Source organism: Lissotriton vulgaris, chromosome 2_1 (genome assembly GCF_964263255.1).
Source record: "Lissotriton vulgaris chromosome 2_1, aLisVul1.2, whole genome shotgun sequence".
NCBI classification, from domain to species: Eukaryota; Metazoa; Chordata; class Amphibia; order Caudata; family Salamandridae; genus Lissotriton; species Lissotriton vulgaris.
Genome location: NC_141687.1, coordinates 1417801121 through 1417818152, shown reverse-complemented (window position 1 = coordinate 1417818152; position 17032 = coordinate 1417801121). Strand labels below are relative to the sequence as shown.

The 17032-nt window shown below is 40.2% G+C and overlaps 1 protein-coding gene across 44 annotated transcripts in view; it reads right to left on the bottom strand.

The window, feature by feature from the left end:
- The window catches only part of NEB (nebulin), a 402407-nt gene that overhangs the window by 52872 nt on the left and 332503 nt on the right, over nt 1–17032 (bottom strand). For 31 of the 44 annotated variants that reach the window (XM_086957193.1, XM_086957196.1, XM_086957192.1 and 28 more), the window contains 8 exons: nt 16487–16597; nt 16245–16349; nt 15482–15586; nt 13791–13895; nt 9544–9654; nt 9005–9112; nt 6768–6881; nt 2886–2990 (listed from right to left, as the gene is read on the bottom strand). In XM_086957193.1, coding sequence (XP_086813319.1) covers nt 2886–2990; nt 6768–6881; nt 9005–9112; nt 9544–9654; nt 13791–13895; nt 15482–15586; nt 16245–16349; nt 16487–16597 — 864 coding nt within the window. The remainder of the gene's footprint in view (nt 1–2885; nt 2991–6767; nt 6882–9004; nt 9113–9543; nt 9655–13790; nt 13896–15481; nt 15587–16244; nt 16350–16486; nt 16598–17032) is intronic. The other 13 variants (XM_086957204.1, XM_086957233.1, XM_086957238.1 and 10 more) reach the window with 5 other exon arrangements.

Below are 17032 nucleotides of genomic sequence, written 5' to 3'. Positions count from 1 at the left end.
CTATCAAAATTATAAAAGATAAGCTCTTTTCGTTATTTCATTGATCACTTGGGAAGAGGAACGGGCTTGTCTCCTGACTTCTCACTCTCATATTGTTGTTTAGATAGACAATTCAATTTATCTACTAACACAGCATACATACTACATTCCTGAAATAAACTTTCCAACTTGTTTCCGACACAAATACTATCCATATTTGTTTTATAAATGAACTGCTTGAAGCTGTTAACACTGGCTTGCCCAGTTAGTGTAACAAAATCTTAAACACTCATTCCAGGACAGTTTTTAATGTTCACATCCCATTTATTCACAACAGTGGGGCCTGTAGAAGTCAAAAACAATAATACAAAGTACAATGCATATTCACCCTTCAGATAGAAAGTGAAGCATTGACAACCTCCATTAAGGGGGAAAGGCACAAGCTGAACTTTCAGACAATCCCTTTAGAGATGGATGTGTGAATGTCTGAGACAGTGGGCCTGATTTAGAGTTTGGCAGATGTGAATCATCCACAGAAAATCAGTGGCTGTCCTGTCCACCCTATTCAGAGGGCATAAAGATCTATGCATCTAAGTACGCTGATGGTGCACATCCATGTGCCAAAGGTTGCAGTATTTAGCAATTGTCCTAATTCCACCACATTCCAAATAGCACAGTTCTGATTGGGGCACAATGGAGGTATAATGTTTTTCCCCAAAATTGTGGGCACAAAAACTCACATTTTCCCTTCACAAATTCTAACTGATACCACCTACTAAAATGTGTGCAGGAAAAAAAGTACGAAACTTGCACTTTTCTCCTTCAGAAGCCTATTTGTACCAAAATAGGGCTCACCAGCCCTCTTGCAAAGAGGGCCTACGTGCCTAGGTGGAAGGATGTGATTCAAATAGAAATACTGCACAAGTCTGCAGCAAGACAAAAATGAAGTCACTTGAATAATATCAAGCAAGCATCAAACATTAAGAAGGGACACATTTCGAAGATGGAGTAGAACACATAAATAGCCTTCTTCTGCCGGCTTTTCCTGAAATGTAGGTTGCTATACTCTGTTGAATGGTAGGCTAAAGTAAAACCTAAAACCAACCTACCATCCTATTAACTAAACTTGGGGGCATATTATCAAGACCCAGCGATAATTATCGCTGAGCGCGCTTAGCGCGCTTTAAAGTATCGCCCGCTATCGCTGGAATATATTGCCAAGCTAGCACTGTATTATCAACGCTTAGTGCTATGGCGATAAATATTCCAGTGATAGCAGGCTTTTCCATGGAACATCGCTGGTTTTCAAGCGATGTTCCATGGAAAACGGCGATAACATGATGATAAGGCCTTGTGGCCTTAGCCCCACAAACCACCTCCCATGTTAGGTATGCCTTAGTCAGAAATTTAACAGACGTTAAATTTCTGCGTTAAGGCATAGTTAAAGCGATTTCAAATATCGCTACCCCTCATTGATAATATCGCGAAGCTGGGTTAGTGATATTTTCCCATGGAGTTTTGTCAGGCATGCCTCCTTTGCATCTCATTAAGGATGCATTGCGAGGCGTGCTGACAATGAGCGCTAAGGTAAGGAAACATGCGCTAGCGTGTCCTTGTTAATAAAGCGATAATTATATTGCCGCTTTTTGACTGAAAAAGGGCGCTAAAGCAGCAATAATGTTATCGCCAGCCCTTGATAATATGCCCCTAAGTGATTTGAGGTAGCTTCAAATGAGTAGTATGCACTAAAGGACAAATAATGACCGACTCACCACACTAAGCATGTTTGGGAAGGTTTAGGATGTACCATTCCCTGTGCCATGAGTCACAGTCAGAGTACAGAAGTGTGAAGCTCCATAAACTACTGGACTACGGACCTGCAGGAAGTAACATATCTAGTATTATGGTTGCATGTGTGATTCGTAGAAATTATGATTGCTCATAAGTCCTGCAAAATACTTCCAAAAGTTTCCATAGTCTAACCTCAAGGATGCAAAGACTAGGATGAACAAAGAATTCTAGCATCAAGCCAAATGTGCAGAATGCTGGTTATTTCACCAGATCAAAAGAATTTTGATTCTGCCCCTGCCTACCTTGCACGAGTGAGGGATTGGTCAGTCATAACTCTTAGTTTCATATAACTGTGCATTGAAAGAATTTAGTTTTAGTTATAGTTCCTTGTAAACATGCATGTTTTAATGTGTCATTTGTGTGCCAGGAGTTTTAAGAGTGTATGGAAATCCATCATAAATTGAAATGTTCCCCTTAGGCTTCTTTTTTCAGTCATTGTTCATGGATATTACTAACAAGATGCTGAAATCACAAACCCAGTTTAACTAAAAAGTTGGATTGGCCGATTCACCTTAATACTCTGTGTTTCAGACCTGGGGCAGGAGCAGAATCATAACCTTTGTGATATTTATTTTGGTGGGACTTAAAATGGCCAAAAGCGGGGGCCACACTCCCCAACTCCACTCATAGGGCTGAATAGGCACTGGTTCGCCCACCCCAAGTTAAATAATCACAAGGTGGCTAGCAGAATGCAAGGGATAAGTTAGCCTGAGGGGTATGGGTATGATCCTGGCTGAAAGGTTTCAAGGGCTTTGTCACATCGGTGTCATTTTCTACAGCGAATCCACTTTAAGACTGATTGCTCAGGAACTGAGAAGCATGTTTCTAAGCAGGTTCAACAATTGTGTAGGTGTTTCATCCTGTTTGGATCTTTGCAGTGCTTTGTATTTTAGATGCTTTGAGAATTGTAAAGCCAAGATCAGAGGTGCTTTAACAACGATAATGTGCCAAGCAAAAAAGAAACTGTGTGAATGCCCCAATTGCGGTGTTCTGTGGTGCACAGATAATGGAATACCAATAGACAGCTCTGAATCTTTATACGTATAAATATGTACCTGACTAGAGAGATTCCTGACTTGCTGAGCATGAATGATCTCTGGAGTGTCAACAACACTGGTGAAGTTAGCCTTATCAATTTCTGCTGAATGCTTGTACTTAACCTAAAGAAAAGAATAAAAACAGTAAGTTAATGAACCACGAATACTACTGGGTTTGTTTAATTGATTGTTCTAGGAAATCATTCGTAATGATGAGCTCATAAATGTGACATTGTAGTCACACTTGTATAAGGTAGAAGGTACAACATAGCCATTCAATACAAGTTTATGCATACACAAGCATTTATACAACTGCATTGAGTCAATTTAAATTCAAATAAGAAGCAATACATTTATTTTAGTACATCGGTATAAAAGTTTATCATGGAACAGATCAGTAATCCCTTTTAGTAAAACATCCAACACCCTTGTAGTTTATTCAGTCCCTCAATGGCATTAGAAAGATTAGCTTGAAGCAAATGGAATAATGTGCCACTCATCTTCCTTCTACTCTTTCCAGAGGAAACAGTTGAGCCTTGGCTTGTTATACATACTATGCACCTAGCAGGGGGAAAGCAGGAAATGCAGAGGGCATTATTGTGGGTCACTTGTCCCCTCAGAAACTGCCCAGTCTCCTCTTTGGCTCACCAGCCAGAAAAGCATCCAAGTGCCCTAGTGTGGCTCTGTGCCATTCACTCTGTTCTTCTATCCTTTACTAGTAGATGAAAGGGATATAGCACACCAGCTAATAATTCTGCCACATGTAGGAGAGGTAGCAGACAGAGCCCTAGCTTACAGGAACACAAATATGATGATTCAGATTGTCAAGGTTCACAAAGGACAGAGGTGATCAGTGAAACTATACCCACTTACCACATCCTTCAAGAAGTCGAAAGCAACTAATAATACCCACACAAGACTGTGAAATGACTGGTACGTTGGAGATCTTCATGCCAGGGAGGTTTGCGTTATACCACCCTAAATGCATGCTGTGTTGGTGAAGGCTTAGCAAAGGTATTTAATACTATGAAAAGTGCCACTGTATTAAGCTCTCCTAAATGCCTAACAACCCACCCACCTTGGGAACCAACCATTCACAATCTACGGTTAGTAAGTAAAAGCAACAAAACTGTGGTTAACTTATTCTAATAGTAGCTCACCGATTGAGCAACTTAAATATCCAAAGTGAATACACTGGCTGGTTTTACTTAATCTCACTTCCAATCCCGGGTGTATACCCAAATCTCAGAGCACAAACTAAGTTTCATCTCTCGCTAACTCTGGGGTTCACATCTGGAGAGACAGTAACCCATGTGAGTCCTAACTCCTTCCATCTCCTGATAATTAGCACCAGAGTTTAAGCTCTTCACTTCCTCCTCGGGGTATACTCAATCTGATACATGGTTCAGAGATGTCTACTCATAGCAACATCCATGTACTTGACCACTTTTGGAGGATTTGAATGAGGACTCCGCCACTGTTCCAAATTTCTTCTGACATTAATGTGAGATTAATGCTCACTATGGCGTGCTACTTTTCTGGTTTAATAACGTTTGGATGAATGGAATAAAAGATGTTACAATAAAAACCCTGTGTTTATGAAGAAATTGATTAAAGACTTTTTAGTTTGAAATGATAGTCAATAATATACAGTGACAGATTCTTGTCGGACTCTTGATATACATAATCTATAGGTTTAGTTGAATTTACTTTATTGAGCTACATTTCCCATTGAAGGTTTATGATTGAATAACTAGCTTCTGGGTGGATCAACGTGGAGGAGGTCACTTTCTGTTGACAGATATATGGTAGACCCAAGAAATGAGGGTTTGATGCAATAGCTGTTTCTGTAAATCGGTCAAACTAATGAAGGCTTTTCAAAGATTCCTAAACTACATTCACTTTAATGCCATCAAGTCCTGGTTCTCAGGTAGGGGCAATGAAAAAACCTACCGCCATGTGTGAACCCTACTAATACTGCTAGTTGGCCAAGCTGTATCATCAGGGCCACAATTGTAAGATCTTTCATCAGCCATTTTGTGTCTCTGATTGAGAGAGGTTTTAGGAATTAAATTGCTTATCACTGGGGCAAACCAATGAAGGAGACCACCAACCACCATAAAAGGTCTAGTTGTCATCAGACATATAGTGTTTCACTCTGCAAAGTGATACAGACTTCAGTAACTATTCAATAATCAGGTTCACTGATTCATGATACTGTACTCATGTTCCCATGTTCATTATTACCATATTTTTTGTATGCGATTTTATATGTGCAGTAATTTACTTTATTTCACCATTGAAATCGAATTTGTTGCTTACTGTAAATGGTTGAATTTTTCTGCCATTATTTTTATGTGCTATGCATTGTTGAAAGAACCAACAGTATGCCATTAAAGATAAGTGGTCCACTAACAACAGCCTGCCCACGTCAAAGTTGACTGCATTCAACTAGATTCCCTAGATAGAGCTGGGATATCAAATCATTGTGTTGCAGAAAACCCCAAGTATTATTTTACTCTTATTGGTTTCTGATCTTCAGACACTTTTTAAGACAATCACTACAGAGAAGGTAGCAAGAAAGGGTTCTCATGTTTAATTACAGTATGGGGTAGCGTTTCAACCAACATAATGGTCAACCCACCATATTTAAATGCGGGTGGACTTTTGGCTTAGGCAGGACAGGCTACTCCATCTCTGCCGTGGTTGCACCCCTTCAATGGCCTGAAAGAGGAAGAACTGTTGGAGGTTGACTTGTATGTCCATCCGCTTAATTCATATGCGAGGACATACATTTCTGTTTTCATATACTTTCAATGTCAGAAAAACCTTAGGGGAAAGGGGCTGTAAAAACTACAGAATGCCCCTCTCACTATGGGAGATAACTTCCATGCCAATATTGTTTATTTTCAAAAACAAAATCTTGATTTGAGGTGTAGCATTTAGAAATAGAAAAAAGTAGTAGCTTTGCCATATAGCTTTTCTTGTTTGTTGGAGCCGTACAGCAAAATTAAAATACATTGACAGAAACTGCATTGACAGTGGTTTCTGTCAACGGTTGCCATGTCTGACAGACATTTCAAAGCATTTCAAAATTTGGCAGTCGGGACCTTCGCCAGGACGACAGAGTAATTTAGGGGCATATTAGCAAGAACCTTAAAATTATCGCTGTGCCGCTAAAACTGCGATAATGGCTTGCTAATATGCATTACAGAATTCCAGTAGAAGCTCAGGTTAGATGTGCAGGACATCTAACCTGGGCTTCTATTGGAATTCGATAAAGCATATTAGCAAGCCCATTATTGCCGTTTTAGTGGCAGTTTCCTGCCGCTAAAACGGCGATAATTTTAACAAGGTTCTTGCTAATATGCCCGCAAGTTTGTCACTCGGACAGAGAATGGCCCGAACGGCATGTTTTACATCAGGCCCTTATTCTGGACATATAGTGATTCTAGGGTATTCTTAATTCAAAATGTCCATTATTTCAGGTATAAACAAGTGACTTTTTGCAAAACAACCAGGCATTCTTTGTTCTGATAGATAGGAATAAGTACAAATTGTTGTTGATGGTTTACTGCAGCTGCTTACATTAAGGGGACTCTGCTTCTCAAATCAAACTTGGCAATTCATTCTTGGTGGAGACTGTGGGTAATTTATTACTAGTATTTGATATTTTTTGAGCCAACAGGCAGCCATTAGTATGATATTGGGAACTTAAAACTCTAGCCCAACAATTGAAAGACACACCCATCATTGACATCACTGACTTAAGAACTATGTATAATGGAACCTAGAATTCACAGAAGTTGACCGAGTATCACAAATTCCCCTGTGTACTAGAACTGACATCCACATCTGCTTCAATAGGTCACCAGACTCACATCTCTTACGATAACTAACCTGACTGGCGATATCAGTGGCATGCTTGGCTCTGAACCCATCTGGGGTCTCTGTGGCAAGTGTTGATATGCCTTTCCCTTTGATTTCCAATTCCAATGTTTTCTTGTACTCTTTCTGTTGAATAAATAAACACCGGTGTTAAAAACGGTCAGTGAAGCATCAAGTTTACAACAGATAAAGTGATTTTCCCTTGATGGTATTAGGGATGTTTGACGAGGCATATTGGAAGCTCATTTCATTTATTTTTAAGGATTTGTGGGACAAATATGTAAATAACTTAGGCCTGGATGGGAGTGGCAAATGTGCAACTGTGTATTTGATAGCGCAGCACATATCCCTATTCTCATAATATGTAAAGAACTCTGGTGGCGAGTAAAGAAGACGCGTCTTGGTCATGAGCATAGTTACTCTTTGAATGGAAATGTGCTTTTTATTTGTTGCTGTAGGTAATTATTTTAATAGAATAAAAACAATGAAAGAGACCTGTGCCACTCATTTAAGTTTTATTCACTTTAAAACAAGAACATTTATGTCATATCTTTTTAGAGGCAGCCATTGGCATAAAAATGATTGTTAAAATGGCTACCTTGAAAGTGATAAAATCTTATAGGCGCTCTTCGGGTAACCCACATACAACTAATTTCAGTAGCCCTTGAAGGGGATGCATGAAAGGGCTTGAAACAGGCAGGGATGTGTCTCGATACATTAAACTCCAACTGTCCCATAACTTATGCACGACAGATGTGTCATGTTCCAGAATGCATACAGAGCACACACCACAAACATGGCTATGGTGTTGCATATATACTAAAGGGAAGTTCCAACCCTGCCAAGAAAGGTAAATGGAGAGACAATAGCATCGCACATCACAACCAGGCTACTGATCTCTAGATGGAGAGACATAATTGCAATGAGAAAAGTAGCCTTGAGTGTGAAGCATTTTGGTGCATTGCTACTTATCTGATTGACTCTTGATTAGTATTTCAAATAATCATCAAATGGTAGGATGGAGCCACAAATAGTGATGAAAGAGAGAACGTTTATGGGACAACCTACGTTGAGGCATTAACTGCCAACAGATATTACCAATCCAAAACTGGGACTAATTTAAGAAGGAGAGCTTAGAAGATGTGTCTTAAACACCCCATATGATTACACAAAAACACTCTGTCTTTTTTGGTGGCACTACATCTAATGAAAAGGCAAACATACAGAAGCAGATCCGCACAGATTTTTATTACCATTAGCTAGCCCCAACTGCAAGTGATAGACACTCCTTGAACTGGGATGCCAAGCAAAAGCTTGGTGTGTTCCGGCTTTGAATATGTGCTTAAAACATTGAGAGCAGACCATGAGTGTATAATTGGGGCCATGTGCTTTTTTTGTTTTGGAGATATGTCTTGATTGACCATCAGTGGTCAGGTTGCATATGGCAGAATTATCACAAGCAGAGTTTCTTCTCTTCTCTTCTAGCCATGATTATAGGCATATATTATCATATTTTTCCACATATGTACCTTGAATACAGCTCTAGCAACCAGAGTATCACTATTATCGAGGCATGTTAGGAGCCTACCATCAAAGCGCCCCTAAATTCTTGGCGTGCTTGAGAGGCTTATGAAAAGAATTACACCATCTTAGATGACAATATTGCCAGCTTCTGCATTGCAATATGCAAACAGAGCTGTCTAGTGACAATGGTGATATATATTGACTTTACAAAATAGCATCATAGCAGGAGATCAAAGTTCAACCTGTGAAATGATAGTGTTGAAAAAATAACAATTGCATTTTAAAGCTCTATTGTGCACAAAATATTAAAAACATGTTATCTGTCATCATAGCTCACACTTGCGTACCTACATTTTTTATGTTAGGCAGAAGAAAAATGCATAAGCAGGCGGTCAGAAAGAGATTACCTGCTCAATTAGATTGAGAATATTTCTGATGCAAAGTTTGCAGGACAGCAATGTCCACCTCTTTTTGACTGACTGCAGAAGCATGTGGCAGTAGCATAGTTAACTTTAGAAAGCATTTGATACACTCCTTTCCACAATGTTCAAAAAAGCATCAAATTTACTGTTAGATTATGTAGGAATCATCACATTAACAATTTTCAGAAGCCATGCATGGTGTTACTGCTGGTAACCAGGTATCAACGTAATATGCCCTGTGTATTAATGGGGTAGAAACATTCTACGCGAGGTCATTTAGCCCCGGCTGGCCGTACAGCCTACCTCATTCAGGATGTGTGTGGCGTTCTTTGCTCTTAGCATATCTGGAGTCTCCTCCAACCCTGAAAGACCTTTACCTCGGGATTCATTCAGATCCTTCCTGTACTCTTTCTACAGAACAAAGAAAACAAGGAAACTGCAGAAATAGCCCAGACAAAGATATTTCTGCCACTTTTTTGCACAAAACAAAAAAGGTGCAACAGGGTTTCGAATATCAAAAAGTATGAGGTGCCTTTTGATTAGAAGACATGGAGACATTGACTCAAAGAAAAGGTAAACATATGAGTGAACAAAAAAAGCAAATAGAAGATATGAAAAGCACATAGCATACGCTCGGTTGACTCCGAAACACTTAAGGACATGATATTGAGTTAGAAGAATTAACACACAAAACAGAAATTGGATATATGGACAGATATGAGTGTGCTTGACGCAACAGGTTAAACAACGAAGAACACCTCTGAAGGGTAGACTGCATGTTGGTAACACGATTAGTGAGATTACTCTGGCTTATGAGCGAATAAATGCAGAACAGTTGCTACCTCACTTGCTATTCTGGTTGCATGTCTGGTATGTTTCAAGGCTGGTGTAACCTCCAGACCTGAAAGGTTTTTGCCTTTCATGGTCTCTTCAAAGTCCTTCTTATATTCTTTCTAGTAGGAGTAGGAAGAAAACAAGTAAGCAAAGGCGTTGCATTGAAACTGAAGCAATGTAAGCTACATAGTTGATAAATAAGTATAACCTGCCATTTGCGCTATACATGACCTCATTAGAGCCTCTTCAGAGACTTAAAATGTGGATGTAAGGCCCGAGGAGAGCTGAAGACCACATATAGCCTGTGATGTCAGGAGCAAGCAAAGATGTGGGCAAGTTGGATGACCTGGCAGGACTTCAATGTCAAAATACTTAATGTCAGAATGCTTAGGGGGCTCATTTACTTGGCACTAAGTAGACTGTCCTATCATGAAATGAAACTGTGGCATTTAGATGAGGGCTGCCCAAATACTATATGATACTGCAAAATATGGAGCATTCACACAGAAGTCAGAAGATTCGTTCCAGCAATGTGTGCACACCTGTTGTCATGGTCCTTTTCTCATAGCTATCCTTTTTCCTGCCAAGCAGAGTCACCACAACCGCAGATGTCATCTCTTAGGTAAAGCAATGTCATGGCTTTGTGTTGGGTTTGACACTAATTTGGGATTGGTCAATGCTACTTCAAGACGGGCGGTGTCTTTGATACTAAAGGTATCACCAGATGCTCCCTCCCTCGTACACCATGTAACAACGTGTGTTCTAAATGTATGCAGTGAGTCATCAACTACCACATGTAATCTACTGAAGATACTACAGTTTTTGGGTATAGATTGGTAAGTACCCAGCTTCCTCTAGAAATGCCACTAATGTTATTCATTGATGGCTCTCCAATTGCAACACCTAACAAAGTTTACATTTAGAATATGGGCCAGGAATTATTTGCTGCTTCGCCACAAAAGTAATTTGGGCTGACATAAACCTGTTACACACTCTGTACCACTAAGGTTTGTGAGGTGGAAAACAGTTGATATTGTTTGATGCAGTAGGAGTTTGTTCCAACACACACTACAGGTAATTCAGATCTAAGAATGCTTGTTATCAAAAAGTAACCCTTCTCTCATACTATAGGAGTCTACACTTACGCATAACTCTCTTCTTTCTATGCCACGTAGGTTTGTGCCATTTCTTACCTCTGTGTGTGCACTATGAATTTTAACCATGACACCCTCTTATCACATTCATCAAGGGCTTGCATCGCTCTGCACCACGCAGCATGGTGCGAAAGCGATGCAACACCAAAGATGCGATTTATCGAGCCATGAGTGGATTAACAAATCCAGAGTAACGCAGTGCAGCGAAGATCACTGTGTTCTGTTTCTCTGCCCCAAGGAGGCTTCCCATTGGTGGTGTGTGGGTGTTTCCACGCAACACGCAAGGATTTTGATGCATTCCCAGATTTACCATTACTGGCACACCTGAGAATGTTCCAAAATGCTATTCTTCCCAGGTGAGGTGTAACAAGAAGAAATATCTTTATTTCTCCTCGTATTTCCCATTTTCAATGTGTGCTTCATTTTGCAGCACACACAGAAAGAAGAAAATGCTTTAGGGATTCTTTTTGTGCAGTAAGGTGTCCCTTCCTGCCAAAAACAACTGTGCTTACAACGCGGGCTTCCGTGCACCATGGTGCAAGAGTGCCTGCACTAGTGCTAGGCTACACCTTGTGCACCAGCACTAGGAAAAGGCAGGAACACACGATATCATGTTAAATACGGGGCATTCCTGCCCATTCCCTGTCACTCAGCACAGTGCAGCAAGGTGGCTTGCTGCACGACTTCTTCATAAACATACCCCTAAGATTGTACCTGCCTTTGAACCCCAGTCCTCACACCGAACGATAAACCTAATAAACTGAGCTTGGTTGCAAGTGGCCCATGAAATTGTGATACCATGGCAAACATCTTTTGAGCAGGGATCTCAATTTCAAATGAGGTGGTGTCTATTGTAGCCAATAAATAACAGGGGTGGTAAAGATGGCACCCTTTGTTAAATTTTAGCAGGTCAAACATGCTGGGATTTATCAAAAGGAAAAGGCCTGGTAATTACCTGCAGGAAGCAACACAAACAGAATGCTGTTCCCCAAAAATTCGACAATTATCACATTTAATAACTTTCAAACACTTCAGTGTTGTTTTTTTTATCAGATGCAATAATGATCACATTTGGCAGGTTCTACTCCTAATTACACCTAGAGTCTTCAATCATCAGTTTCATCTAAAAAGCTTCAATGTGTCTTTCTATTTGTTTGTCGTGGGATATGAAGCGAAAACGACTTTAAACATTCAATGGAATACCAAAACAGCATGACTTCTTCTTACACAAGCATTTTCAACTTGTGTAAGTTTTTCTGTGACAAAACAATTTTTCAAAACTTCAAGTTGTCAGGAAGCAACCACTTGAAGGAAAGGGAAAAACAGATCAATGAAACGTATTGTGACATCAGAACAGAAACAATCATCATAACAGTACCAATGAACACCCAAATGTGGACACCAATAAATAAAAAAGAAAAACCTCTCTGCTGCATCGTCCACCCTCACACCATCTGGGATCAGTGGCTACGGTGTCCAAGGTCCAGAAAGGGTAAAACAAACAATTACCCTTATCTATTTAGTGGACACAGGCACCAACGTGAAAACATGTCCAACTTTGCACCATTCATCCCGAGAAAGTCAAACGAGGACAGAGATGTGTTGAGATTTTTTTTTTTTGGATTGTGCCACCCTTTAACATTGACATTTATAACACTTATTTTCAGTGCACTTACATGTGCGTAGATAGGTCTTCCCCGGACTGAGAGTGGTAACAAGAGCGGTTCTTTGGCAAATTTTGGACATTATTACCATTCATGCGAATTGCTTTTCAGGCTGTTTTTGCACTTGTGTTGGAACTTTGCCGTCCTGCGCTGTCAAACATGAAGGAGCTGTGCGGATACGTTTAAATACTTTTCTTATTTCCAAAAACAAAACCCCGAATTGGGATTTTGTTTATGAAAATAAAAAAGCAATGCTTTGCACCCTGGGTGAGAGGGGCAGTAAAAAAAAAGAAAGGCTATATATCTGCCCATCTAAGTTGGGAATGCAGACATGTAGCCAATTTTCCAACTGCTCTTACTCCATCGGAGAATTTTGGCCATGTCAGAAATTGAGTCTTCTTTGCCGTTGCCAAACTATGTTTCGTCCGCACATAAACTCGGCGGTAAGAATAGTCCGTCTCATCGCGACAGAGTAGGCTTACCGCCAATATATAGATCAGGTCCAAATTGACTTTTTAATGTAATACATAGCTTTCTTTGCAAAGTTATCTACAAAATAGAGACCCTATACATCATCTCTGTACATTCCAGAGGTTTCTGTTTAATGCACTATATTGTAAAGGAGACAGGGCTTAGTCATGATTACAAAATGGGCACTTATGAACTATATTGCTCTATGCCTATCTCGTTCTGCTTCTCACAATATTTCTCTCTAGCAAATTTCCTTTCTTTCTCTTCATCTTCAATCAGTTCATAAGGATGCATCCTGATGACTCTTTTCCTGTGTTTCTTTACACACACACACACACACACATATATATATATATATATATATATATATATATATATATATATATATATATATATATATATATCCCCTTCATTGCACATTTGCACCATTGCTTCATTTTTTCAATTACTCATACTTCTTAAATAACCAGCAGTGAGCTGTCTCTTCCACTCTCTTCATTCTCCTTTCCCTACAATTCATTTTTGTCACGATGGTCTCTTTTGGGTGAACTATGGAGATGATTCGGGGGAAACATTGATGAGCAACACTAGAGTGTCATTCTTGAATAAAGGTTCAGGGAGGGCAATTGACAAATGTCATCTGTAGTAGTTCCTAGTTTACAGAGCAGCATCCTTTATCCTTACTACACATGCATATATGAACAGTCCTCATAATTCTTCTACTGCTACATTATAGATGATATGGATCTTACAACACTCTTCAAATCCAGGCAGGGGGACACTCTACACATCCAGAGAGAGAGGCATTCTACAAATCCAGAGAGAGGGGCATTCTGCAAATCCAGAGAGGGAGACACCCTGAAATTGTAAAGATCAGTAGATGCACTTAGGGTACACCTTTCCTTTCCTCCCTCTTCTTCAGGTGGGACCACTTGAAGAGCTCATGAGTCTGAAGACATACTTTACCTCGCTCTGCATGTGCTGTGACTCCTTGGCTGTAACATACGTGGGGGTTTCAAAGTCCAGCATAGCTTTCCCTCTCTCCTTCTCATACTTCTCCTTGTATTTCACCTAGTTATGGGAAAGAGGGTGTTATTATAGGACAACAATTCTCGCTACAACTGTGCAGTGGATAAAGGAAGTGAGAGTGTATTTATGTACCTTGATTTAACAATTGAAGAGCTATCACTTGTAAAATCTACACTATGGATTCTGTAGGCATGTCCAATGCTATCACTATAATCCTACTCTACTGCATGGCAGCAGCCTTATCCTCCTGCGTTCTTAAAGTGTGTAAATGCTCCTCTGTTGCCTCTGTGTCTTTTAAGGCATATATTGCCTTGTTTTTCCCCTGATATTCATGGGCCCTTTTCCTCTTCTGGGACTCCTGAGTGTGACTTATGTTAACATTTGTCTCATCTGAGGAGCTCAGTAATCCTCTTGTGACTGAACCCAGAGTCACACCATCTACTCATGACTGGTTTGTGTGAGCCCTGCTAGCGTCTGTGTACTGTCTGCCTTTTTGTCGCATGTCTGCCCTGATCTTCTAGGCCTGATCCCTGTTACCCTTGTGAGTCCACTTTAGCTAGGCTGTTATACTTCAGCATGAGACCAAGGATCCTCTGATGTCTGGTGGGCAAGTCATTATGTTCTCAAGTCTGCTCTGTGTTAACCTGTGAACTCCAAGTGCCTCTCCTGATCAGCACTGGTACCTTCTTGTGATTTCCCTGATGAGCCCTGTTTTCCTCCTATATCCGATGAGTAAGTCATGGTGTCTTTCCATGTCTGACCTGAGAGAGTCCTTTTCTCTTCCTGTACCTCCACTGATGAGCCCTTCTTTCCTCCTATGTCTGGTGTGATATCAGTTATACTCCCCTTTTTGACCTTTAAATCATAATGCTGTCTTAGCGCTATTCATTTCCTTTGTTTCCCCATGTAAACTTTGATATCTTCCTGAGTTTTGCACATGTGAGCCCTTTTAAGCTGTGTCTAGACTACTGGGGCCCATTTTATGCTCAGTGAGACCCCTTTCATTCTTTTGTGTGTAGCTAGTGCTTTGTTCTTGAGGTTCCCTTTTTAAAAATAGTTTTCTCTTTCATCACTCTAGACAGTGCTTAACTTGTCAAGAAATAAGTGCCAGGGCCCGTGTCAGGAGGCCACCCTACCCTGCACTACCCATTGACCCTGCCAGCGCGGCAATGATAGTACGTATAAAACTGCTAGACATCACACACTGCTACAAGTATCTCAATTCAGACTGTTCGAGGCCCCACAAAGCTATAAGAATGGTTTTGGAGGCAGATATTAGTTGCATTAATGTGTATTTGATTATTAAACACCTCTTGTTGTGCTCATCTTAATATTACACAAATAATACCACCATGGGGCTGCTGTCATCACTGGCAGTCTTGCCAATTAAGTGCTGGTGCTGAGCACCGGAAACCACCGGCTCAAACTAAGCATTAGCTGTAGACAAAGTTATTTCATGGCAAATTAACACACACATGTTCAGTTGAGGGAAAGATGAATAAGGGAGGGGAATTACTACTGAAGTACAGGCCAGACTATCACTACGTTTCTCTGGGCACTTCTATTCTACCTACGTTACATCAAGTGTTAAGAATGACGATGCGACATGGAAACGAATGGTCACCTACCAGGCTCTGCAGCTCTGTTGCCTCCTTGTGGTGAAGCTGTTCAAGGTTGTCTGGCACCACATGGTAGTGACCTCTGCTCTTCTTAAATTCCTTCTTGTATTGGTACTGAAGGGAAGGCCCAAGAACCAGCTCAATAAAAACACAATGTCTCCTTAAGCAGTATGAAGGGTGAATGCTAGCTTGCCTCTAGAGGTTTACAGGGGCCTGCCTTTGAAATCAGGCCACACTTGTAAGTTGTAAAATGGTGGAACAGTGTTAACTTTTAACAAATGTATGTTTACTCTTCTTATTGCTGTTGGGCCTTAGTTAAAGTAATTGCAGTTACCACACATGGAGTTCACTGTTGCACTTAGATATAACAAATTTTACAGGTTTTATTTACATTTATGTTCATTTTACAAAAGAAAATATCTAGGTTATTTGTAAGGAAAATAAAAGAAAAGTATAGATTATTTTTTAAGTTGGTTTAAGTTGGTTTGATTAGTGAAACATGTTCATTGTGAGAGGCAGAAGCAAATGGGAGGTATTAGGAGGTAATTTAGCTACTGGAGACCGGATGCTTTGGAGGTCCTTAGTATTAATGCAGTAAGGTTGTAAAGGAATGTCAGTAAGAAGGAGAGCAGAGAGTCTCTACCAGGTGACGTCCCAGGAACAGTCAAGGAGAAAGAAGCTGTGAGGTCATTAGCAAATGCAAATTCAGAAAGACAGAGGCAGGACCAGGAAAGGAGCAAGGATTGCAGGAATGGTTAGTGGAGGGTCTTACGTCACTGGAGAGTTTGCTTGTACTCGTGATGTGATGCATCGATAGTGATTCTGACATGTCGGTCACTGGCTTGTGAAGCTTCTTCAGGTCTGCCTTATATTTAACCTGCAATTGCAAAGCATCAAGCATGAATGTGTAAATGAGATAACAATGCTTGGTTTCTACAGTAAACATGACTGCAGCACACTACACAGAACATTAAAACACTGCTTGAAGGGATTTAACCACACAGTTTGACATACTTCACTAGCAAGAGTGTTGGCTTCTTTCTGAGTCTGGTAGATTTTGCTCTCCTTCGGGTTAAATTGTGGCCTCTTGCCCTTCTCCTTCACAAAGTTCTCCTTGTATTTCACCTGATTCCAAAGAGGAAATTCACAGTTATTCCAGGTTATTGGAGAAAATCCCCTACCGAGAGCAGGCTTGCTCCTAGGACTGTGGTAAATCAAATACATGTATGTTGGTGCAAAGGGGTAAAAAAATCAAGCAACAAAAAATGCTGTGCTGTTAACTTGACAAAACTTGATGAAACATCAGAGGTCACCTTTGGTAATGGTCACTGATCCAGAGGTGTAAACGAGATCATTTGAGAGAAGCCACTTATCTCTTTTGTTACAGGCATCTTTTGCTAGTAGTCACTTGTGTTAGGGGTCAATTGTACTAGCATTTTCTTCTTCGTCACTTGTTTTAAACATTACTTGATGTTCAATAATTTTTCAACAAAATGATGTGATTTGTAACTATTGGACATAAAGATGTATTTCCTGCTTGTACCTAGGAGTGGTATTACT